General features: G+C 49.8%; 1 protein-coding gene across 1 annotated transcript; it reads left to right on the top strand.

Moving 5' to 3' along the window:
* The first annotated feature begins 1,360 nt into the window (after positions 1-1,360).
* Positions 1,361-22,569, top strand: P2RY6 (pyrimidinergic receptor P2Y6). Its single transcript, XM_074981071.1, has 2 exons — positions 1,361-1,447; positions 19,651-22,569. The coding sequence occupies exon 2, from the start codon at positions 19,696-19,698 to the stop codon at positions 20,686-20,688; it is 993 nt and encodes a 330-aa protein (XP_074837172.1). The 5' UTR covers positions 1,361-1,447; positions 19,651-19,695; the 3' UTR covers positions 20,689-22,569.
* The last annotated feature ends 3,983 nt before the right edge of the window (positions 22,570-26,552 follow it).

The following is a 26,552-nucleotide window of genomic DNA, read 5'->3' as shown; positions in this document are numbered from 1 at the left end:
AATTCGGAAGAAGAAAAGCCATATAGACATGGCTCTTCGTAAACCCCATCTTCAAAAGCATCTGGCCTGTGAAGTCAGTGTCAAAGCCCCCTACCCACTGCACCCCAGTGCGCCCTTCTGCACAGCAGCTGTGGCTGTGTCTCAGCATTTGTAAAGCAGCGGACAGAAGTTGTTACAGAGACGAAATGTCCTGCGAGCTACACTTGACACTGTACGCTGTTTTTAATCCCACTACTGGCACTGTGGGACGGGTTATCGCTGGGCTCACACAAAGAGCTGTGTATGTATTTTATCTCATCTGTCTTCTCCAGATTTGCTCCTCGCTGGATCAGTGAGGGCCTGACCCCTCTGCACTGCAGAAGCCTTTGAACGTGCAGCTCACTAACCTACCAGGGGAAAAACCTGCTGCAGAGAGAAATCTGTCAGGAGATGGGGTCGTATTCCCTGCTGCCTCCTCCTGTGAAGTCCCGTATTTTCTAAAGTGGCCTCTAACTTGGGGGGGACCTGTTTTTTCAGAGCCACTTACCTGTTTGCGGCTGTAACTGACTCAGCAGGAGCTACGCAACCCCTGACAATTAGGCCCTTGGTACAAAGAGTGTCATTTCAGGAAAGCAGGGAAGGGCAGGAGCCGTGTGTATTGGGACACTTCTTCCCATTTCCGGGATTGTTAGGGAGCGAGAGGAAATTACATTGCTTGTGTGCATGCCTCTCACTGCTGGCTGATGAGAAGTGAGGGCAGAAGAGTAATTTGCAAGCTGTGTACTTTCCCCTCACTCCCTGATAGTCAGGGGAACTAGTAGAAGAGCAGTGTCCCAGTATGCATGGCTGTTGCACCCCCCACATCCTCCCAAAACGGCAGGCATGCTGGGCACTCAAATTGGGCACCCAAAATGAGAGACAGCTTATCACAGCATGGGTGGTCGTCTGCCTCACTGTCTGTACCTTTAATATGGGTCTGCCAGGCCTGATCTCAGGGCTGTTACACACCTGCATAAGAAATGCATATCCTGGCAATAGTTAAATCCTTCCAGATCAATGCATAGAGGGTGCAAAAGAGGAGCACAATTTCATTCTTCTGTTACAAAACCGCTGCTATTCATGCTGCATTACATCAGATACACATGATGCAATTTTTCTAGCAGCGGGCAGTATGTCCTATGCTGGACAGGCAAGCATTTTCTGTTCCCTTTTCTGTGGCATTTTGAATGATAAAAGGAAGTCTTGCCAAATAGCAGAAAATAAATCTCTTAGCAAAAGTCTCAGACCCCGGCCATGTTTTCGGGGCTGAATGACGGGGCTTGTCTTTGGCAAACTTGGTTTCAATATCTCTGCACTACAAATGCACAGAAATGAGGCTCATGATACCAGCTTGAAGATGGTGCAGGAAGGGTTTTTATAACTGGCACCTGGAAAATATTCTTCATAGGTAACTTTTAGCAAAATACTGGTAAGTGATCAGTCTCTTTCTCTCATCTTCTGTTTGATATTCCAGCCATGAGGTGTGTGAAGTGACTTCTGTGCTGTGTAGGTGATAAGACTAGGGAGAGAGGGTGGGATTTTCAAAAGTACATGGGCTGATGCAAGAAACGCAGTGTACATCTGTATGGGAAAAAGAACAAAAGCAGTGAGTTCAGAGCCCGAGTCAATGGACACAGGGTTAAGGGGTTTGTGGTGTGAGGCTAAAATCAGCAGGATTTGCTTGTTTGGTTTTTGGCTATGAAGATGTACTCTCAGCCCCACTGGAAGTCAGCTGGATGGTTGCACCTAATGTGTAGATCTAGTAAAGAAAGTCTGTGGGACGTGGGCTTCTAAGTCACTTTGCAGACAGCTGTAGCTCTCAAAGGGCGTTACAAGGAAAGCATTGATCTCCCTGTGAAACAGTTGGGGAAACTGAGGCACATAGCAATGATGGTCAGTTGTAAAGTGAGGTATGGAACCCAGTACACGTAACTCCCAGTCCCATGCCAGGCCCCATGACAGCCTACATCTTATTTTCTGTCATAAACTGGTTAGCGTTGCTCTGGGTTGACCAGCTGCCATGGTGGTGGTGGCTGAGTTAAGGAGCTGTCATACCCTGTAGGCTCTAAGACCAGCAAATCAGAGCAGTGGAGGGAAAAACTTCTCCAGGCAGCGCTTCTCAGTTCTGCTCCTGGGCCAATACTCCATCTCATGGATTGCAGTCTGGATGTTTTGGGCTAAGGCTGGAGCCTAGGCATGGGGATCCCACTGCCTCAGGAGGGCCTGAGCCTGGCCTCTAGCTGGATCCAGACTCTCTACCCTGCCGGGTTAGCCTCAGAGCCTCGCAAGCCCCAGTCAGCTGGTCCAACTTTTGTGCCCAGTTCAGTGCAGGGGCATCTCTTCCATACAGCACACCGAGGACAGGGGAGTCACACGGCCAATAGGAGGAGGGATGGAATGGGGGACAGGGAGTGTGGGAGGGGGTAGCGACTGCTAAATTCCTGCTCTGGACTAGCCCTGCTGCAGACACCTTTCGCTGCTGGCATTCTGCAGCACTGCCAGTCTGTCTCTAGGGGAGCTGTGCTGGCTTCACCATGCTGACAATGCTTTGGCTTATGGACAGCACCTTGCAGTGGGGGGTCTCCAAGCACTTTGCAAACCCTAGCCCGTGCACCTCCTTCTCCCAGGAGTTAGTTACACCTTTGGGGCCACATTCTGCGGAGCAGAAGTAAGACAGAGAGGTGCAGTGATTCACATCAGGGTCTGCAGCCGTGTAGCCGCTGAGTTGGGAAGCAAAGTTGGAGCCCCAGATTCCGGTCACAAAACTGTCCTTAGCCTCGTGCTCTAAGAAGGTGCACTAGGGACTTAACCACTTACCTTGTTTGGATCACAGCTGCTGCCCAGGGCTCAGTAATTCGAGTTACAGCCTGAACACCCGGGGCTTCCAGCCTCCTATCCCCTGATAGGAGTCAACAACGTACCCTTACATCCAAGAAGCTAATGGCGTATTGGGTGCATTAGCAGGAGCACTTCCAGGAGATCTGGAGAAGTGATTATTCCCCTCTGTTCGGCACTGGTGAGGCCACATCTGGAGTATTGCATTCAGTTTTGGGGCCCCCATAATAGAAAGCATGTGGCTGCATCGGAGAGGTCCAGTGGAGGGCAACGAAAATGATTAAGGTGCTGCAGCACATGACCTATGAGGAGCGGCTGAAGGATTTGGACTTCCTTAGATTGCAGAAGAGAAGAGTGAGGGGGGAGTTTGATAGCAGCCTTCAACTTCCTGAAGGGGGGCTTTAGAGAAGCTGGAGAGAGGCTGTTCTTAGTAGTGACAGATAGCAGAACAAGGAGCAAGGGTCTCAAGTTACAGTAGGGAAGGTCTAGGTTGGACAGTAGGAGAAGCTCTTTCGTGAGGAGGGTGGTGAAGCATTGGAATGTGTTACCTAGAGAGGTGGTGGATTCTCCATCCCTAGAGGTTTCTAAGTCCCAGCTTGACCAAGTCCTGGCTGGGATGATTTAGCTGGGGTTGGTCCTGCTTTGGAAAGGTGGATGGACTCAGTGACCTCCTGAGGTCCCTTTCAGCCCTAGGATTCTAGGATACTAAGACCTCATGGCTGCAGTGGCCAGTTTTTGAAATACCAAACATGTTCTCAGCCCTGGGCCATTACGTAATTTGGGCTGCCACCTTGAGCTCTTCCTCTCGTTGGTTCCCTTCTCCTTTTTGTTTCTTCCTGGGTGAGTCACAGCCCCAGGCTGGAAGGGAAGGGACGTAAAGGCCAACACGTGCCTGGTAGAGAGGCTAGAATCAAAGAGGAACCAGTGGCCTTGGGCCCACTTGCCTTGCAATAGCTCCGCTTCTCGGGATAGCTGTAGCACAGCTGCACAGCCCCTCTGTATCATCCACGCTTGGGGCCAGCCTTCCCAGACCACCCAGCCCTCCTCTCCAGAGGGAGCAGGCGCCCAGGGCAGGGAAAGTACCCATCCAACCCCTCCTCTTAGGAGACCATATTTCCCTAGGCCAAATATGGGACAGCCTGGGTGGGGGGCAGCTCCCTGGCTGCCATAGAGCACTGCCACACATCTCTGCACACCGGGAATGGGGCAGCTACCCTTGGGAGGATGGCTGCCCCACAGATGCAGCAACTTGGGGCACTGTCAATGGGGCTGCTCCCCACCCTGCCCCACTGCAGGAGAGCTCCATGGCTGCCCCCTGCCTTGGGGTTCTGTCCATGGGGCTGCTGCCTCACAAGAGAGCTCCCTGGCAGCGGGGCTCCCTAGCTGTGGAGGCAGCTGCCCCATGGGGGTGGAGGTCCTTGGCTACACAGGAGGCTTCCCTGTGGCAGAATTGGGGCTACCTCCCTGCAGCGGTCTCCCTGGCTGCAGGAGGGGCTGCCCAGTGCAGCTGCGACACCAGGTCCCCCTTAAAATTTTAGAGCAGGGGACAAAACACACTACCCTACCCCCAGTAGCCCCTGCCTTACCCCTGTGGCAGGGCCCCAGCTGCCTGTCCTGCTACGGCGTGTACTGGCCAGCAGTATGTGCTGTCCAGCCAGCTCTTGACCGATTTTACCTGCAGCTGTGCTGATTTGGGGACAGGGCAACTCAACAGGGGCAGTGGATACAGGGGACAATTAGCTCTTATGTTAATAAAAAGGCTGCCTAAAGTATTGGACAGTCCTGGTGAAAAGAGGACAGATGCTCACCCAATCTGCTCCCCCAGCACAGACTCACCCACCGCACTGGGGGAGACATTCCCAGAGGCCAGGGCCTCCCTGCAGGTGACACAATGAAACGTACAGGTACAGAGGATGGGGATGCCTCTGCCCTGCCCCTTCCCCGAGAGCTGGAAGAATGTGGGAAGGGGAAGGAGGCTCCTTTCTCATCAGGAGGAACGGGGTGGACAAAGCAGCGCGTCCTCTCAGCTGCCAGCAGGGCTCCCCTCCCAGCAGCATGCTGGGGGGCAGGAATGGCACTGGAGACTGTCTCCCAGCAGCCTGGATTGGGGGGAGTCGCCTGTGGATTCCAAAGAATAGGGCAGATCAGTGTCCATCTGTCCTGCAAGGTGAGTGGCACTGAACTCCTGCAGGGGGTGCTCTACCTGCAGGACAAGAATTAGGATTCCAGGCACTAGCCAAGAACTCAGAAGACCTGGGTTCAAGTCCCAGCTCTGCCACACCCTACCTGGGTGATCCTGGGCAAGTCTCTGAGGCTCTTGGTACCTAGTCCCAAGTGGACAAGGGAGGTTACAGCCCTGCCCTGGCTCAGAGAGGTGTTACGAGGATAAGATGTTGAAGACTGGAAAGGCTCAGATTCACTAGTGATGAGAGCTAGATAAGTCCCTTAGGCTACATCCACACTACAGAGCTATTCCAAAATAAGCTGTGCTGGAATAACCCATCCACACCCTATTTGGGAAACCCTAAAATAAGCAAAACTTATTCTGAAAGAGCCTGTGTGTGGACACATTGTCTACACTAGTGTTCCTCTTTTGAAAGAGGCATGCAAATGAAGGAAACCGAAAATGCCATTGAGGCACAGATTTACGTTTCTAGTACCTCATTTGCATATTCTTTCTAAAGAGTTTCTTTCGGAAGAAGAAAAGCAGCATAGACACGGCTCTTTCAAAAGTAAACCCCATCTTCGTTAAAAAGAACAAACTAGGAAGAAGGGTTCTTTTGAAGGTGGGGATTACTTTCAAAAGAGCTGCGTCTACACCGCTTTTCTTCTTTTGAAAAAATATGTAAATGAAATTCCAGATAAGTAAATGTGTGCTTCATTTGCATTTCTGATTACCTTAATTTGCATGCTTCTTCCAAAAGAGGAATGCTAGTATAGACATAGTCACAATAGAGCCTGTTTTGGATTAGAGACCCTGGAAACTCCCCAGGGGCTCTAAAATGAACTACTATGTCTACACAGCAGTGGTATTTTGGAATAAACAACTCAGAATAGATTGTTTCAAAATAACCCGTATTCCCTGACTACTCAGCCCCTATTCTGAAATACCTATTTTGGACGAGGTGCTATTCCTCGTAGAATGAGGTTTGCCGCATTCAAAGTAAGCCGGCCACTTGTTTAAAATTATCTTTAAATGGCTGTTGCATTGTGTAGACGTTTGCAAAGTGATTTGGGAATGGTGGCCGTTGTTCAGAAATAACTTTGCTGTGTAGACACACCTTTTGAGAGCTAAGACTATGAGCTAGGTTGAGAATTAGACAGTGAAAAGCAGCTTGGGATGAAAGTGACCATTGCAATGAGAGAGGTCATGAGTTTAAGGAATGGTAGGAGAGAGAATAGCAAAATAAAGTGAATGGATTTTAAGAAGGCAGATTTTAGCAAACTCAGGGAGCTGGTAGGGAAGATCTGGTGGGAAACAAAGACTAAAGCAAAAAATGCTTGAAGACGGTAGCTTTTCAACGGGACTTTATTAAGGGCACAAGAGCACACTATTTCACTGCCTAGAAAAGAGGAAATGTGGTAAGAGACCGCGTTGGCCTGGCCAGGAGATCTTGAGTGGTCTAAAAATAATAAAGGAGACCTATAAAAAGTGGAAGCTAGGTAAAAGTACAAAGGATGAATATAAACAAACACCATTTCATAGGAACAGAATTAGAAAGGTGGATGCACAAAGTAAGCGCAAATCAAGTTAGAGACAGAAAGGGGAACAAGAAAAGATTCTGCAAATAGAAGCAAGAGGAAGGCCAAGGACAGGGTAGGCTCAATGAAGAGGGGAAAAAAAAACAAGAAGGCTGTGGCTACACTAGTCCCCTCTCCCCCTTTGGAAAGGGAGATGCTAATGAGCCACTTTGGCAGATACTATGCTATGCATATGCAGTGCCTCATTAGCATAATGGTACCCATGTGAGTTTTGAAAGTACCGCTTTCGAATACACGCTGCCGTTGTAGACAGGTGCCTTTTGAAAGGACCTCTGGACTTTGAAAGCCCCTTTTTCCCATTTGGTTTTAGGAAGAAGGGGCTTTCAAAATCCGGGAGGTTCTTTTGAAAGGCCCCTGTCCACACCATCAGGGTGAGTTTCAAAACGAGCATGTCCTCCATTTTGCTAATGAGGCACTGCATATGCATGGCCGTGCCTCATTAATATCTGCCAAAGTGGCTCATTAGCATCCCACTTTCAAAAGCAGGGGGATAGTGTAGCCGCAGCCTAACAGAAAATGTGGAACTGGCAGAGGTTCTTAATAACTTTTGATTTTCACCAAGAAAGTTGATGGTGATTGGATGCCTACAATAGCAAATTCTGGAGAAAGGAGGTTCAGAAGCTAAAATAGGAAAATATCAAGTTAAAAATTATTTTAGACAAGTTAGATTTTTTCAGGAAACCAAAACCTGATGAAATGCTCAAGGAGCTGATAGAGGAGATAGCTGAGCCATTGGAAGAGTCATGAAAAACAGGAGGGATTCCAGAAAACAGGAGAGATTCCAGAAAACTGGAAAAGGGCAAATATAGTGCCCATCTATAAAAAGGGAAATAAGGACAACCCAGAAAACTATAGACCAGTCAGCTTAACTTCAGTGCCAAGAAAGAAAATGGAGCAAATAATTAAGGAATCCATTTGCAAACATCTGGATGATAACAAGATGAAAAGTAACAGTCAACATGGATTTATAAGGAACAAATCATGTCAAACCAACTTGATAGCTTTCCTTAATAGGACAAGTCTTGTGAATAAGGGAGAAGTGGTAGACACAGTATACCTAGACTTCAGTAAAGCATTTAATACTGTCTCATGTGACCACTGTATCAATAAACTAGGGAAATACAGTTTAGATGGGGCTACTATGAAGTGGGTGCATAACTGGTTGGATAACCTGTGTTAAGCTACGGCTACACTATACTTATTATTCCAAGATACAAACATATCCTGAGATGGTAACTCTGCGGCTAAACAGCTTGCTCAAAATAGCAGCACAATTTCAAGCGTGGTATTCAGGTTTTGGTACCCCTGTTGTAAAAGGAGAAACTTCAAAATAGATGCTTATTTCAACCTTTGGTGCCATGTGGACAGCACCCAGTCTAAAATAAGTTAACTCGAAAAATTACAGTTTTGGGACTGGTTCTTTTCAATGTCTTCATTAGCAATTTAGATAATGGTAGAGAGTGTACACTTGCAAAGCTTGCAAATGATACTAAGCTGGATGGGGTTAAAAGTGCTTTGGAGGATCAGATTGTAATTCAAAATGATCTGGACAAACTGGAGAGATGGTCTGAGGTAAACAGGATGAAATTCAGTAAGGACAAATGCAAAGTACTTCATTTAGGAAAGAACAATCAGTTTAACACCTACAAAAGGGGAAATGACTGTGTAGGCAGGAGTACTGCTGAAAGGGAGCTAGAGGTCATAGTGGACCACATGAGTCAGTGTGATGCCATTGCAAAAAAAAATTAGAAGAAAGTTAAAAGGAAACATTATTTATTAACAGGATATAATCAACAGAAGTGTTGTAAGCAAGACATGAGAAGCAATTCTTCCACTCTACTGCTGCTGATAAGGCCTCATCTGGAGTATTGTTTCCAGTGCTGGGCACCATGTTTCAGGAAAGATGTGGAGAAATTGGACAAGGTCCAGAGAAGACCAACAAAAATGACTAAAGATCTGGAAAACATGACCTGTGCGGGAAGACTGAAGAACTGGGATTGTTTAGTTTGGAAAAGAGAAGACTGAGGGGACATAACAGCTTTCAAGTTCCTTACAAGGAAGCGAAAGAAAAATATTCTCCTTAACCTATGAGGACAGCACAAGAAGCATGGGCTTAAATTGCAGCAAGAGAGGTTTAGGTTGGATATTAGGATAAACTGCCTGTCAGGGTAGTGAAGCACTGGAATTAATTGCCCAGGGAGGTTGTGGAATTTCCATCATTGGAGATACTTAAGAGCAGGTCAGATAACCACTTGTCAGGGATGATCTAGATCAGAGCACAGCAGCCCCTGGCACAGGTGCCAAGAGTGGCATGCGGGCCAGTTTCCATCCACACAAGGCAGAAGCTCAGCCCATCTCCTACTCCCCCATGCAGCTGGGGGGCTCACTCAAAGCCAGGCCACCTGTGGATAAACAAAAGACCAGATAATGCTACCAACCACCACCTAACCTGTAAAGCTCTGCATCTTCATTTTTTTTTATTAATGAAGCTGTGATAAGTGGGACTATTAGTAACTTTAAATGGGTCACCAGCACTCAGACTGCACGTAGAAGTCAAAAGGTCAAATTTTAGCACTTCGCCTTGGAAATGAAGCTGACTCCTGATCTAGCTGGTGCCTGGTCCCACCCAGCATGCAAGGGACTCAATTTGATGACCTCTGGAGGTTCCTTCCAGGTCTAGTAATCTATGATGCTGTGACTATGACCCTTCACAGGGCATTGCTCAACACCCCTGTTGGGTGGCTAGGAGCTGTGCTAGCTTTAGCAGATGGGCTCCGTCTCCTGGCTCGCAGGGACGTGCAAAGTATTTGCCACCCTCTATGCAGCTCAAGGCTCCCTCTTAGCAGTCCTTGTTCCTTTGCTGTCCACTGGCTGTGCTTAAACAGCTCTCAGGGCTCATTCTTAGCAGTCCTTGTTCCCTTGCTGTCCACTGGCTGTGCTTAAACAGCTCTCAAGGCTCATAGATTGGATCCTTGGACTATAAGATGGATAGAAAGCTGGCTTGATGGTCAGGCCCAACAGGTAGTGGTCAGTGGCTCAATATCTGGATGGCGGTTGGTTACAAGCAGAGTGCCGCAAGGCTCAGTTCTGGGGTCGGTGTTGTTCAACATCTTTATTAATGAACTGGATGAGGGACTGGATTTCACCCTTAACAAGTTTGCGGATGACACAAAGCTAGGGGAAGAGGTAGATACGTTGGAGGGTAGAGATAGAATCCAGAGTGACCTGCATATATTGGAAGATTGGGCCAAAAAAAATCTGATGCGGTTCAACAAGGAGAGTGTAGAGTCCTTCACCTGGGGCAGAAGAATCCCAAGCATTGTTATAGGCTGGGAACCAACAGTCTAAGCAGCAGTACAGTGGAAAGGGACCTAGGGGTTATGATGGATGAAAGGCTGGATATGAGTAAACAGTGTGCCCTTGTAGCCAAGAAGGCTAACGGCATATTAGGGTGCATTGGGAGGGGCATTTCGAACAGGTCTAGAGAAGTAGTTGTTCCTCTCTATTCAGCATTGGTGAGGGCACATCTGGAATATTGTATCCAGTTTTGGGCCCCCCCCCCCAGTATAAAGAGGATGTGGATGTGCTGGAGCAGGTTCAATGGAGGGCAACGAAAATGATTAAGGGGCTGGAGCACAAGACCTATGAGGAGAGGCTGTGGGATGTGAGCTTGTTTAGTTCACAGAAGAGAAGTCTTAGGGAGCAATTTAATAGCAGCCTTCAACTTCCTGAAGGGGAGCTCTAAAGAGGATGGAGAGAAACTGTTCTCAGTGGTGACAGATGGCAGAACAAGGAGCAATGGTCTGAAGTTACAAGAGAGGAGTAGGTTGGATATTAGGAAAAACTATTTCACCAGGAGGGTGGTGAAGCACTGGAATGCGTTACTGAGAGAGGCAGTGGAATCTCTGTCCCTTGGGTTTTTTAAATCCCAGCTTAACAAGGTCCTGGCTGGGATGACTTAGTGGGGATTGATCCTGCTTGAAACAGGGGGCTGGACTAGATGACCTCCTGAGGTCCCTTCCAGCCCTATGATTCTGTGACACCTTAGCACGATGAGGATTTTCCTCAGTGGCAGCCATTTTATGGCAGCCCAGGGGCCAGCCCCCATGTATAGCTTGACCATGAATATCTATGCACCTTACACCAGCTTAAGGGAACTCCCCCACCAAAGGATAGCATGGGGCATAGGGGTGTCTTTGTCTATGCCTGCGACTGGTCACTACCAGCCACAATCCCCAGTATAGACAAGGCCTGAGAGGCATTTCTGGCTCAGCCAGTGAGCTCCCAGAGTAATGAGGCAGCCCAGTCTGGCTCCTGTAACAAAGACTGTGTACGTTCCCAGGGCTCGATCTGCTGGCAGGAGTCTCCAGGGCTCTGTGGATGCTGTGGCAGCCCCTCATTCACAAATCCCTGCTGAGGGGCGCAAAAGCAGCAGCATCTGTGGCAGACGCCTGGGGCTGTGGCCGTCTGTGGGAACTCCTGACTAGCTCCATTGCCTGCTACTCTGGATTTGCAGCAGGGTAACAGAGAGCAGAATGTAATCCACAGTGTGTAACATTCTGTGGCTACACACGTACAAAAGCGGCCTAGTTTTCAGAGATGAGCTGCACTTACAACTTACTTGGGCTTCCCTGGGAGAGTGCAGCAGCTTTGAAATTCAGTCCTGGGGTATCAGCCCACCTGCAGTGGTGGAGTTCTACAGTAACTGCATTTTAAACTTCTTCTTTGTGGTCACTCTAAGGAGTGGGATGTCTTCATGATATCCCAAAGGCTTCGGTTTCTTCGACCACGGGATGCTATTTCAGGAAGGACTGCTAGGCAGAGATGGCGTTCACCTTTCGAGGAGGGGAAAGACCATATTCGGACACAGATTTGCTAACCTGGTGAGGAGGGCTTTAAACTAGGTTTGCCGGGGACAGGGGAGCAAAGCCCGCAGGTAAGTGGAGAACATGGAAACCTGGGAGATGGGTCAGAAGTAGGAGGGATCATGGGCAACAATGTCAGAGTAAAAAGAGGGCCAGGAAAAAACTGGGGGGAAAGTTCAAATCAATATCTAAGATGCCTATATACCAATGCAAGAAGTATGGGTAATAAGCAGGAAGAACTGGAAGTGCTAATAAATAAATACAACTATGATATCATTGGCATCACAGAAACTTGGTGGGATAATACACATGATTGGAATGTTGGTATTGAAGGCTACAGCCTGGTTAGGAAAGATAGACAGGGAAAAAAGGCGGGAGGTGTTGCCTTATATATAAAAAACGTACACACTTGGACTGAGGTGGAGATGGACATAGGAGATGGACGTGTTGAGAGTCTGTGGGTTAGTTTAAGAGGGGTAAAAAACAAGGGTGATGTCCTGTTAGGAGTCTACTACAGGCTACCTAACCAGGTGGAAGAGGTGGATGATGCTTTTTTTAAACAACTAACAAAATCATCCAGAGCCCAGGATTTGGTGGTGATGGGGGACTTTAACTATCCAGATATATGCTGGGACACTAATACAGCGGGGCACAGACTATCCAATAAGTTCTTACACTGCATTGGAGACATTTTTTTATTCCAAAAAGTTGAAAAAGCCACCAGGGGAGAAACTGTTCTGGATTTGATTTTAACAAATAAGGAGGACTTGGTCGAGAATTTGAATGTGGGAGGCTGCTTGGGTGAAAGTGATCGTGAAATCATAGAATTCACAATTCTAAGGACTGGTAGGAGGGAAAACAGCAAAATAGAGATGATGGATTTCAGGAAGGCAGATTTTGGTAAACTCAGAGAGCTGGTAGGTAAGATCCCATGGGAGGAAAAACTGAGGGGAAAAACAACTGAGGAGAGTTGGCAGTTTTTCAAAGAGACATTATTAAGGGCCCAAAAACAAGCTATTCCCCTATGTAGGAAAGATAGTAAATATGGGCAAAGACCGCCTTGGCTTAACAAGGAGATCCTGCATGATCTCAAACTGAAAAAGGAATCCTATAAAAAATGGAAACTAGGACAAATTACAAAGAATGAACATCGGCAAATAACACAGGAATGCAGGAGTAAAATTAGAAAGGCTAAGGCACAAAATGAGCTCCAACTAGCTACAGGCATAAAGGGTAACAAGAAGGCATTTTACAAATATATTAGAAACAAGAGGAAGACCAAGGACAGGGTAGGGCCATTGCTCAGTGAGGAGGGAGAAACAGTAATGGGGAACTTGGAAATGGCAGAGATGCTTAATGACTTCTTTGTTTCGGTCTTCACAGGGAAGTCTGAAGGAATGCCTGACATAGTGAATGCTGGTGGAAAAGGGGTAGAGTTAGTTTTTGAAATAAAAAAAGAACAAGTTAAAAACCATTTGGAAAAATTAGATGTCTGCAAGTCACCAGGGCCTGATGAAATGCATCCTAGAATCCTCAAGGAGCTGATAGAAGAGGTAGCTGAGCAGTTAGCTCTCATTTTTGGAAAGTCATGGGAGACAGGAGAGATTCCAGAAGACTGGAAGAGGGCAAATATAGTGCCCATCTACAAAAAGGGGAACAAGAACAAGCCAGGAAATTACAGGCCAGTCAGCTTAACTTCTGTGCCAGGAAAGGTAATGGAGCAGGTAGTTAAGGAAGTCATCTGCAAGCACTTGGAAGGTAGTAAAGTGATAGGGAACAGCCAGCATGGTTTTGTAAAAAACAAATCATGTCAAACCAACCTGGTAGCTTTTTTTGACACGATAACGAGACTCGTAGATAAGGGAGAAGCAGTGGATGTGGTATACCTAGACGTTAGTAAAGCATTTGATACGGTCTCGCATAATATTCATATCGACAAACTAGGCAAGTCCAACTTAAATGGGGCTGCAATAGGGTGGGTGCATAACTGGCTGGCTAATCGTACCCAGAGAGTAGTTGTTAATGGTGCTCAATCCTGCTGGAAAAGCATAACAAGTGGGGTTCCTTAGGGGTCTGTTTTGGGACCAGTTCTGTTCAATATCTTCATTAATGATTTGGATATTGGCATAGAAAGTACGCTTATTAAGTTTGCAGATGATACCAAGCTGGGAGGGGCTGCAACTACCTTGGAGGATAGGGTCATAATTCAGAATGATCTAGATGGTCTAAATTCCTCTAAATTGGAGGAATGGTCTGAAGTAAACAGGATGAAGTTTAATAAAGATAAATGTAAGGTGTTGCACTTAGGAAGGAATAATCTGTTTCACACATACAGAATGGGAAAAGACTGTCTAGGAAGCAGTACAGCAGAAAGGGATCTAGGGGTTCTAGTAGATCACAAGTTAAATATGAGTCAACAGTGTGATGCTGTTGCAAAAAAAGCAAACATGATTCTGGGATGCATTAGCAGGTGTGTTGTGAACAAGACACGAGAAATCATTCTTCCGCTCTACTCTGTGCTGGTTAGGCCTCAGCTGGAATATTGTGTCCAGTTCTGGGCACCCCAATTCAAGAAATATGTGGAGAAATTAGAGAAGGTCCAGAGAAGAGCAACTAGAATGATAAAAGGTCTGGAGAACATGACTTAGGCTGAAAGAATTGGGCTTGTTTATCTTGGAAAAGAGAAGATTGAGGGGGGACATGATAGCGGTTTTCAGATATCTTAAAGGGTGTCATAAGGAGGAGGGAGAAAACTTGTTCTTCTTGGCCTCTGAGGAGAGAACAAGAGGCAATGGACTTAAGCTGCAGCAAGGGAAGTTTAGGTTGGACATTAGGAAAAAGTTCCTAACTGTCAGGGTGGTCAAGTACTGGAATAAGTTGCCAAGGGAGGTTGTGGAATCTCCCTCGCTGGAGATATTTAAGAACAGATTAGATAGATGTCTATCAGAGATGGTGTAGATAGTGGTCGGTCCTGCTGTCGGGGCAGGGGACTGGACTCGATGGCCTCTCGAGGCCCCTTCCGGTCCTAGTGTTCTATGATTCTGTGATTCTATGATATTAAAGCATGTCTTTATGCGTGTGTATGGGTATCTCAGAATATCAGCCGTATGAGCTGTGAGAAGAAAGCAGTATTGCCTGGTTAGTTCAGGCGGGGAAGACTGAAATAACTGGGCTTGTTTAGTTTAGAAAAGAGAAGACTTAGAGGGGACATGACAGCAGTTTTCAAGTCATGAGGGTTAGAAGGAGGGGGGAGAAAAAATGTTCTCCTTGGCCTGTGAGGATAGAACAAGGAGCAACGGGCTTAAACTGCAACAAAGGAGGTTTAGGTTGGACATTAGGAGAAACTTCCTACCTGTCAGGCTGGTTAAACACTGGAATAAGTCACCTAGAGAAGTTGTGGAATCTCCATTGCTGGAAATATTTAAGAGCAGGTTAGACAGACACCTGTGAAGGATGGTCTGGAGCAGCGGTGTCCAAAAGCCGCATACCCTCCACTCACCCTTCCCCCCCCCGCCAGCTTCCGCAGCCAGGTACGCTACCCCTCTGCCCCCACAGCCAGGCACCCTACCCCCCACCCCCGCTGACTCACTGGAACCACTGCCAGAGCAAGCCACGCTGCCCTGAGGCACACGGTGTAAGACTCAAGAGCCACGCCAGCTGCCTGAGCCCCGAGCCTCACCGCCCGAACCGCCCAGCCCCGAACTGGTGGGGAACGTAGTGGGGCAGATGGCGCTGTGTGTGTGCACCTCTCAGAAGCTGCATTTGCCGGATCACGCTCTCCAGGTCGCCACAGCCTATCGGACACTGCCAGTCTAGACAGTCTAGGTGGTGCTTGGTCCTGCCATGAGGGCAGGGGACTGGACTTGGTGACCTCTTGAGGTCCCTTCCAGTCCTAGTGTTCTGTGATTTCCCCTTTACCTGGTGTGATAGCAACTGGCACCAAACAAAGCTGACAAAAGAACTGTACAAGGAAATCATCCAAGGGCAAATGTCCAGGACGGTGAGATGAAAGTCTACCGTACAGCTGGTAGGCTGGATCGGTTCATCTGCAATCACGTAGCCAGCAAGATGCTCTGCCTTACTTTTTGTATGCTATTAAAGTTAGGTTTCTAGCCTTCAGCCACCCAAGAGACCCTGCCCAAAGTGAAACACTTGTAAGTGAGGCCTGTCTGAGTGTGCAGCCAGCCTACGCCAATGGCTCAGTGAGGTGAGCTCACTGCCACCTGTTACTCTGGGGTACCACCTTTAAGTGAGGGGCAGAAAAGGGCCACTAGGATGGTCCAAAGACTGGAAAATCTGCTCTGTGAGAGGGGACTCAAAGAGCTTGGCTTGCTTAGCCAAAGCACCGGAATGCTGAAGGGCTGTAGGGCTGCTGTCTATCAATACTGCACCGGGATAAACACCAGGGAGGGAGAGGAGTTATTTAATTGAAGCACCAATATGGATACGAGCAACAATGGCTATAAACTGGCCATCATGTTCAGGCTTGAAATTTAGGAGAAGGGTCCTAATCCTCAGAGGAGGGGCGTTCCGGCACAGCTTTCCTAGGGAGCGGGGGGGGCGAACAACCTACCTTGCTTCAAGTTTGAGCTCGAGAAGCATATGGAAGGGATGGTATCAGACCAGTGAGCAGGGGGAGAGCGAGGGTGCATTCACTCCCCCGTCCCCTAGGCCACTCTGCCCCCACCCTGGCCCCTTCCCATACAGCCTGGCCAGGTAATACCTGAGGGAGGGCCCAGGCGATGGAAGACAGTAGCAGCCCTAGGGGAATCACATCCGCACAGCCTCCCCCACATGCACTCACCACGTGGCTCTCCAGCCCCACTGAGCCCTGCTGGGCAGCTGGAGGCCTCCCAGTGGCCAGCGGAGAAGTGGGGTTCAGCAGGCCGGCAGGCTGAGGTGGAGCACCACGTGGGGAGTGCTGGGAAGAGGTGATCCTCTGCGACTATTGCTGCTTCAGCCTGCCCCCACCCCAGATAATCCTTCCCTTCCTGGGCTGAGTGGCTGAGGAGGAAGGAGCAGGGAGGATCTTTAGGCTGAGCAGTGGCTCAGCACAACACACCCTCAGCAGTGGCTCAGCAGTGGCTCAGCACAACACACCCTCCTCAGGCAGCATCGGCTCCACTGGCTTGGCCACGTCCACAGGATGAACGATGGAAGGATTCCAAAAGACACCCTGTATGGTGAGCTAGCCTCTGGCAAAAGACCTCCCAGACGCCCCCAGTTGCGCTACAAAGATGTCTGCAAGAGGGACCGCAGAGAGGTAGACATCGAGCTGGACAACTGGGAAGAACTAGCAGACAACCACAGCAGATGGAGGCAGGGGTTACACAAGGGCCTTCAGAAGGGCGAGTTGAAGATCAGACAGCTAGCAGAGAAGCGAGTGCACAGAAAGCACAATAAGGACTTGCCAGAGACCCACTACATCTGCAGGAGATGCAGCAAGGACTGTCACTCTTGTGTGGGTCTTCATAGTCACAGTAGACGCTGTAAATAAAGCCCTCAATTGAAACTATAAAGGGCGCGATCCATAGTCTATGCAGCCTGAAGGATGCCTACCTACCTACCTACCTAGTCAGCACAACCAGGCCATACTCTCTCCTCAGTTTCTGTGCAAGCCTCCTCCAGACCCCAGAGAGCACAGGGGGTGGGATATAGCCCAGAAATTATACTCCAGCCCCATGCACCATAACTACCCTAGAACTCCACCATCTCCCCTCAGCGCCTTTGGCATTCCCAGCCCACTCTCATCCATCCCCACAAGCCAGGGCAGCATTGTTCCCTGTGTTACTCCTACCCCAACTACTCTCTGTTTAAATGTCTCCCACAGTGGCCTTCCCTTCCCTTCCCTTCTCCTGGGGAGTCTTTTCCACTGCTCATTCCAGCGCACTGTTTGGAAGGTCCTGCTGATGTTCAGCCTAGAGTCTCCTCGGCTAAGCGGTCATAAATCTCCCTTTCTGCGCTGACTGCTGGCTCTCAAGTTCACTGCAGAAGAGTGGTCTTGGGACAGAGGAGCAGGGCTGCAGGGGTTGTATTTCTGTAAGTTCATCTCCCTTGCAACGGGTGTGTCTTGCCCTTCACTTTCCGCCTGTGATATATTCCTAGGAGAGTTGTCAATGAAGCATGCTCCCCCCTGCAATTTACGGGAAACAAAATTAACTTGTTAACTCGTTTGCTGATTAATCACATACCTCCAGGTGGGGAAGCCACAGCTGGCAGCTCCCAAGACAGCAGGGAGCTAAAGCCCCAGGCTGGAGCTCTGCAGGGGAGTCCAAGCAGAGCTCAAGCCCAGAGCCCCACATCCCTGACTTTGAACCATGCAGGGCTGAAACCCCAAACTCCCTAGGCTGAAGATAAGATGGTTTATGATATTTTTAAGGCCAAAAGGGGTCTCAGCATCTCTGCCCCAGCCTCTGTCCTGCCCTGCAGGAGGCCGAGTCCTTGAGGCTGACGATGTGCTGACCTATTCCGGGTCCCGTGGGTGCGTGTGGGGTTTGATACAGCGGGGGGAGTCGGGTGGCCCAGGACCTACCACCCCACCTCTGTAGCAGCCTTATATAGTGTAGCAGCAATATGTGATTCAGTGCATCTACTTTAAAATCTGGGTTTCCACAGTATTATGAGTATCAGGAACAATAACACTCCGATTGTGAACACCACAATGCCCTGTGGCTGTTCTAAGTCCCAATAATTCTCTATACAGCCCCAGCTAGTGGTATTTACCGATAGTGACTGATTCATTTATTCATAACTACAACTACTTAACACTTGTCTGAAGTATATTTATTTATTTGGCATAGGCTAAACACTAGGTTACATATAGCTGTATATAATTACATGTGACTTACCAATAACATCCAATGCTCCCACATCTTACTAACAACTACGTTACAGCGGCCCTTCAAGTCAGAGATATGGCTTAGTTGGGACCTTTTGTGGTGGTGACGTCCGGGTGATCAGGCCGGGGTCTGCTGTCTGGACTGGAAGTTGCTGGCCTCCGCCTAGTGTCCAGGAGCCCACACCCCTGTCCCTGCTAAATCACCTTTTATACTGTTTCTTAATTGGGGGTTCAATACCTGGCCAATTGAAGCGTTTGTTACCCAATTTAGGCTTTCTATCCTCCCGGCCTGTCAGAACACGCTACAAGATTTCCTCTGTCCTTGGTCATTTTCCAAACCTCCCCCTGAGACCCTCTGATATTGCACGACCAGGATGTTCTCTTTGGGGGGCTTCCAGCTACTTGCCCCAGCTGTTCTCTTTGGGGATTTACTATCTACTTGTCAGGATGTTCTCTTTGGGGACTCTCCAGCTACTTGTCAACTTTCTGATTTCTTTCTCCTGGCCTGGCTTCAGACCTTCCCGCCGTTGTATGATAGTGTTCCAAGATGGAGTGTGTGCTCATTCTGCCTTGCGAGTGAGGCCTGGCCCCCAGGTGCTCGTGCTCCCACAGAGGTAACCCCTCCACCTTGGGAATCAGGGCTTGCTCAGCTGTAGGTAGTTAGGTAAATGTAACTCTCATACAGGGGTCAGTTCACCTTTCCTTCTGGCGGTTGCACTGTGGTACTTGAATGCGGTGAATCGAAATACTCTTTCTTTTGCTGATCTCTGTACCCCAAAGCGACACTATGAAGGGAGTGCTGTGTGCTCTGTGTTCTGCGCTATCATTGAAGTCAATACCTATGGAAATACAGAAAACAGTAAAAGGTTTTTACAAGGTATCTTCTTCTTGTTCAACAGTGCAATGTAAACCACTATTCATTGCAGGTTTTTTAACCCCTGGATGGCCCCAATTCCTTGATAATGAGTCTGAGCAACCATAGCACATCCTGGCCCCAGGCAAGAGCAGAGTGCATTTCTGTCAAGCACTGCACAAGCCTAACAAGACTGTCCCTGCCCCAAAGGCAGTCTAAATAAGACTGGGCTGACAGCCCATGGGAGGAGAAGGCAGAGGTGAAGTGACTTGCCCAGGACCACACAGTGGGTCAGTGGCAGAGCTGGGAACGAAAGCCAAGTCTCATTGTGCATGCTGCCTCCCCTGGTCTCAGCAGTGTGCAGCAAGGGGGTTTCTTGGGTTGGCTGCACTCTCGCACAGTGGCGAGTTTGTCACACGCTCTCCCACCAATGCACTTGTGTCATCTATCTTGACTGTCCCATTGTATTTTACTTGTAGGCTCTTCTGATGCGGAAATCCCTCTGGGCGTAGGCTGAGCCCAGCATGGCGATGGAGAACCGCACGGTGGCCGCGGGGACGAACTCCTGCACCTTCCATGAGGAGTTCAAGCAGATCCTGCTGCCTGTGGTCTACTCCGTGGTCTTCGTGGTAGGGCTGCCATTGAACGCCGTCGTCATTGTCCAGATCTGGCTCTCCAGGAAGGTGCTGACTCGCACTGCCATCTACATGCTGAACTTGGCCTTGGCTGATCTGCTCTACGTGTGTTCCCTGCCACTACTCATCTACAACTACGTGCAGAAGGACTATTGGCCCTTTGGAGACTTCACCTGCAAGTTTGTCCGCTTCCAGTTCTACAGCAACCTGCATGGCAGCATCATGTTCCTCACCTGCATCAGCCTCCAGCGCTACCTGGGCATCTGCCACCCTCTCTCGGTCTGGCACAAGAAGAGGGGCAAGAGGTTCACCTGGATGGTGTGCGGCGGGGTCTGGGTGATTGTCATTGCCCAGTGCCTGCCCACCTTTTTCTTTGCCTCTACGGGCACCCAGAGAAACAGGACCGTGTGCTATGATCTCAGTCCCCCGGAGCGCTCGGCCAGCTACTTCCCCTATGGCATGACGCTCATGGTCACTGGGTTCCTGGCTCCTTTCGTCGCCATCCTAGTGTGCTACTGCAGCATGACCAGGATCCTCTGCCAGAGGGACGAGGTGATCGGCCTGGCTGTGTGCAAGAAGAAGAACAAGGCCATCCGGATGGTCATCATTGTGGTCATCGCCTTCGCCATCAGCTTCGTCCCCTTCCACCTGACCAAGACCATCTACCTGATCATCCGCTCCTCCTCCGGCGTGCCCTGCCTGGTCTTGCAAAGCTTCGCCATAGCCTACAAGTGCACCAGGCCCTTCGCCAGCATGAACAGCGTCCTGGACCCCATCCTCTTCTACTTCACCCAGCGCAAGTTCCGGGAGAGCACACGCCACCTGCTGGACAAAGTGAGCTCCAAGTGGCGGCATGACACATGTGGCACTTACAAGTCATAGGCACCAGGGACAGAAGAATGGGGCCGGGAGGCGTTCTGCTGCATGGGGGCAGAGGACTGACTGGTTGTGGCCTTATCCCAGCCAGTCCTGCTTTACCCAACTACAGAGAGAGAGAGAGAGCAGGAGGCAGGGCCGGAGGGTCCTGCACCATGTTCCCTGGAAGCTGATGAGCAGAGCACCCACAGCGAGGTTTCTTATTTCCACTGGTGGTGCACAGTCACACATGCCCACGCGGGGCGGAGGGGCAGGTGGCCTCTCTGTCGTGTCCCCATCTGCAGAACGAAGAACAATACTCTGTGTAAATAATAGGTAAAACGATGCTGACCTGCTCCACATTGGTCAGGGCCCAGAAAGGGCTTTGAGGGTGGACCCAACTAAGAGCAGTTTACCCTTAAAATTTTGGCCGGCAGCCTGGCCTAGGAGAGGTTCCAGTACAGCTGGAAAGAGGGAAGTGAAGCTAATTGGGAGCTGGCTTTGGGGCTGGGGTAGGCCGTGTCCAAAATCGGTGTTAGCCCTGGCACTCCGGCGCACCGCAGCTGGAGCACGGAGGAGGGCCATGCTGGGGGCACATCGGCTGTTACCCGCTGCTCACTCTGTGGATTTCAGCAGAAGCGGTGAGGAACTAGCAGTCCTTGCCACAGACCTCTGACGGGCACAGCCCTGGCAACCACGCATGGGACTCTGCATCAAACTGGAGGACTGACAAGGATAACAATGGGCTGCACTCAATGCTAATGGACTTGCAGCACAGATTGGTTCATCCCAAAGTGTTGCATTCAGAATGGCATTTCCAGGGACTTTGGGTAATCACTTATTAGCAAGTAGCTCAGCACCTCCTCTGCAAAGTTTCTGCTTCTCCTAAACACTGTTGGGTAGTTTACAGCAACCTGCACTGCATCCAGTTCCGGGCCGCCAGCGTAGAAAGGATGTGGATGTGCTGGAGTGGGTTCAGCAGAGGGCAACGAAAATGATGAGGGGGCTGGAGCACATGACCTATGAGGAGAGGCTGAGGGATTTGGGGTTATTTAGTTTGCAGAAGAGAGGAGTGAGGGGCGATTTGATAGCAGCCTTCAACTTCCTGAAAGGGGGCTCTAAAGAGGATGGAGAGAAACTGTTCACAGTGGTGTCAGATAGCAGAACAAGGAGCAATGGTCTGAAGTTGGAGAGAGAGAGAGAGGCTGGATATTAGGAAAAACTATTTCACCAGGAGGGTGGTGAAGCACTGGAATGTGTTACTGAGAAAGGTGGTGGAACCTCCATCCCTAGAGGTTTTTAAGTCCGGGTTTGACATAGTCCTGGCTGGATGATTTAGTTGGGGTTGATCCTGCTTTGGGCAGGGGGCTGGACTTGATGACCTCCTGAGGTCCTTTCCATCCCTATAATTCTATGATTCTGTTATTCTATATTTTGTGGGGGGAAAAGTCTCTTCCCAATAGAGGAGCTCACCTTTGAGAACCAGCAGTTCTGGAATGGGGAAGCAACTGCTAATTGCCAGAACGCAAATTAGTGGGGGCTCTAGTCAACGTATCCACCAGGCAGCATTTTTAACACTGCTTTACCGCAGTAATTCTGCCGAGGTTCCGAAGCCGAAATCTGCTTTATTAGTGCAAAGAATACCCACATTGGGAATTTGGAGACAACAGTAGGTCTCTTGTGACCACATGAGTCTACAAAAGGATCGGTCCCCTTGAAGGGCAGGAAACGGAAACTCTAGTGGCTACATCTGTAGTATTATTGGCTTTCAACAGTGAGGACACTGTTATTAAGCTAAACTGTACAGCCCGATTCTAGTCTGTCTAGGTCATCGCTGTAATGTCTGAGCAGCTTACAGTGTGGTCTTCCTGGTTTCTGCTACTTCAAGACTCATCGATTGTCCGATTGGATCTGGTGTGGTTTCATTTATTTTTATGCACCCTCATTATAAAAGACTTCTCACATCATTTCCAGCATTTTGAGCCAAGACCTAGTTCATGGGAAGTTTAATCTTGTGGTTTTATGTTTTCTCACAACTAGCACTAGAAACCAGAATGTTCTAAAAGAATTGCTGAGATAGCTGGAGTGTTTCTGCAATGCGCTGTCTTAACAGGGATGCGCAAATTGAGGAACGTGCTCCCCAGGGGTGTGACATTTCTAAAGGGGGGGTGCAGTTATGCTGCCTCCTGCAGCCTCTTTCAAGTCATCTGCCCTGTGTGCAGCACTCGCTGCCTGTCTCCTGCCTCCCTGGAGGCTTCATTTTCCATCTCCTTCCCCCCCGTGTGGGCCCTTCTTTACGTCCTGGCAGCTTCTCTTGGCTCAGCTGCCCTGCGAGCAGCCCCCCACCCCAATGCCCCTCCTCAGTGAGCCAATCAGAATGCACAGGGCCTGAGATAAGTGGCAGGGGCAGCTGGCAAGTTCCCAGCTTAGTAAGGTGCCCTCCTGGGGTCCCTCCTTAGTACCCTCCTGGGGTTCTCCCCCTGAGCACCCTTCCCCCTTCAGGGCACCCCCTGGAGCTTCCCAGCACCCCCTTACCAAGTGACCCGCCCCCTTCCTGATCATCCCACCCTCTTCCAGAGCACCCGCTGACACCCTTTCCTGTGGTCCTCTTAAGGGTTGCGGGTCCCCGGCTAAATGCAGGGCCTAAAAGGGGGCCCAGCATAAAAAGTTTGCTCACCCAAGTCTTAGAATATACGGGCCTGGTCTCCCTCTAGTGGCTGATCCCGGATTTAAGTCTGCTACTTAATTTAGAGAACAACAAGAAGTTTTGTGGCACCTTATAGACTAACAGATATTTTGGAGCATAAGCTTTCGTGGGCAGAAACCCGCTTCATCAGATGCATGAGTGGGGGGGTGGTTTCAGAGGGGTATTTAGAGAGTGGGGTCCCAGTAAGAGGAAAGGCCAGAGCTGACGAGGTCTATTCAGCAAGGTGGAAATGGCCCAGGATCAGCAGTACTTATCAAAAGAGGAAACAACAAGTCAGATCAGACACCCCCCACCCCACTCATGCATCTGGTGAAGCAGGTCTCTGCCCATGAAAGTTTATGCTCCAAAATATCTGTTAGTCTATAAGGTGCCACAAGACTTCTTGTTGTTCTCGAAGCTACAGACGAACACGGCCACCTCTCTGATACTTAATTTAGGTTTTTGATAGTGAAGCTCAGCTTGCATCCTAAGCCTGTGCATGGGGTGTGGGGGAAGTTGTGAACACATCCTCCCCCCCATGGGCTGCCCCACCCCATCTCACCCCCACGCTGACTCCCTCCCCAACCAGCCTGGCCCGCAATTACTTGGGACATGGGTGGGCAGGTGGCAGCAGTGGCAACCACAAGGGATCACCTCCCCACTGCCTCCCGCACCCCACACACACTCACCATGCAGTGCTTTGCCACTGTCTCCCAGCTCAGAACATTGTCGTCTAAACTGTTTGGAGAGTGACAGCCGTCTTGGACAATGTACCGGGGTCGAACCAGGGACATCTGGAGCTACGAGCCAAGCGCCTACAACGCAAGCTCACAAACCGAGGGGCCTCCAGCTGGTGGCTGCAACAGCTGCTGTTGCTGCAGATTGACAAAACAGGGAGCCAGTAACACACACACATACACGCCCCAGTGGATGACACTTCCATGACACGCGGTAGACGTGTGGCCGCTCAGCAGCTATTTGCCCAACACAGCCATGCGCTGCTTTGTTTCACCTGGCTCCTGCTGACGCTATTTGCTTTTTCCTGCCTCAATGCCCCACCTGTGCTCATCTTCCTCTCTGTGTCAGCCCATCCCACCTTTGCTTCAACCTGCACTCCTGTGCATGGGGGGTAAGGGAGGCTTGAGGGCCCAAACCTCAGCTAATGCTCCCCTCTGGATCATAGCAGGACTCTGAGCTCCTGTGGGCAGCCCAGGCTCAGGGCTTGGCCATGGCCACTGGCTGAGGTATGGGACTCCTCTGGACTGCTCCAGGCACCAGTGGGCCAGCAAGGCCTCTGGGCTGCTCTATGGGGCTGCACCCATCAGGCAGCTGCTGAGAGCAGGGAAGCAGAAGGGGCAAAAGGCACCTTGGGAGGAAGAGGTGAAACAGGCAGAAGAGGCAAGGGAGGGTGTAGCCTCCCAAATGGGGATGTATGGGCCACCCATGGCCACCCTGCCTCTGGTCCTCACACCTCTCCCTCTCTCTCTCTCTCTCACACACACACACACACACAGAGCAGCTCCTCCTCTCTCTAACCATAGAATCACACAAGTGTAGGACCGGAAGGAACCACAAGAGGTCAGCTAGTCCCATCCCCTGCACTCAGGCAGGACACAGTAATAACTAGCCCATTCCTGAGGGATGTTTGTTTAATTTGGTCTTAAAGCCCCCCAGGGATGGCGATGCCACAGCTATGAACAGCAGCCTAGTAATTTGCTTCTTTAGACAAATGCCACTTTCTTGACAGCAGCCTCTTTTCCATGAAGCTCTCCACATACCTCATTTATACAATGCCCTTCACAGTAGCCCTCCTCCTCCTGTCCCTACTCCTTCGCGCTCTTTGTTAAACTTGCCTGAAATTGTCCGTCCTTTGTGGCAAAAGCTGCTGCGCCTTGTGTGTTTGTACTGCACCTTGCACAGCGAAGCCCTAAAGGAGATTGTGGGGGACTTCCGAAATCCAAATAGTATAGTGGGAATAGTAGGGAATCCAAATAGTATAGTGGGCCGTATAGTGGGAATGCACCCCAGCCACGTGGTAGGAGTGCGCTCTGGGAAAGTTAGCCCATAGGATGTTGACAGGTGACAGCGTGCCTGGCCCGGCACCGCCAGCATATGCCGCTGTGCCTTCTCCAATGTCCTGGGAGGGAGCAGACCTGGCCAAAGCAATGTCGCAGGCCTGGTGTGGGAAGTTCTATGGACACAGCAGAAGAAATGTGCCAAAACTGGTCTAGGAAAGCACCCACAGACTGAACTAGGATACAGGCGGGGTAGCGCTTCTGTCATGGCAGCTAACCAAGTGCCTGTAAGCCAACAAGGCCCTGTCTGGTTACAAACTCTACTAGAGGTTATAATATGGACGGTGTCAGTTCAAAGGGCAAAGCACCCACTGAGCCAGCAGGTGACACATGGTCACCTCCAGCCAAACAAATTCCACCAGGTCCGTATCTATGCCTTTAGCCATTCGCTGGGCACCACTGCTGCAAATGCTGGATCTCAGCCAGCTGCTTTTACCCACCTAGCGCTGCTCTTGTATGTTTATCAGGTCTTGCCTCAGAGGGAAGGAAAGGCTAAACTGTCACCGTTTGGTGCATGTGTTTTCAGAAGTGGTAGAAGGACCTTTCATGATGGAGTAGCTGTGGCGTTGCCAGCTCGTCCTCAAAGGTTAAGGTACAGTCCCAAATTCCCCTTGTGGGCTAACCCAAAGCTCAGTGACATCAATGGAAAAATGCCTGCTGGGCTTCGCCTTGAGGCATTTCTTCTGCTTGACTCTGAAAAACTCCTAATGCAGCTATTGGGCCTGGAGGAATCCATCCCACCCTGGAACCTCCCCAGAATGGCCCTGTCTCTGGAGTTGAACAGCCTCCTTGTCCTTGTGGAGATTATTGGCTTTGACAGACATTTGCTTGAGAGCCGTGCCCTCTGTCTGGGCCACATCCAGGCTTGGAGTAAATAGGACCACTTCCACCATAGTCCAGCAGCAGTCAAAGTTCCCATGTGCCTCAGTGGCTCAGCTAGGAGACTGCACTGGAACTCAGGAGAGCTGCTGTTCAGTCCCAGCTCTGCCACCGACCTGCTGTGTGACCTTGAGCAAGTCACTTCACCTCCCTGTGCTTCGGTTTCCTCATCTACCCCTTGTCTGTTTTCTCTGTTTAGACTACGTGCCTGGAGACAGGGCACACGTCTCACTATTGCCTTTTCATAGTGC

This window comes from Carettochelys insculpta, chromosome 1, assembly GCF_033958435.1.
Source record: "Carettochelys insculpta isolate YL-2023 chromosome 1, ASM3395843v1, whole genome shotgun sequence".
Lineage (NCBI taxonomy): Eukaryota > Metazoa > Chordata > Testudines > Carettochelyidae > Carettochelys > Carettochelys insculpta.
The sequence above is the reverse complement of the archived record's forward strand: the minus strand, read 5'-3'. Positions and strand labels throughout refer to the sequence as shown.

Excerpts from the sequence above, each read along its gene's own strand:
- P2RY6 (XM_074981071.1), top strand. The coding sequence starts at position 19,696 with ATGGCGATGGAGAACCGCACGGTGGCCGCGGGGACGAACTCCTGCACC.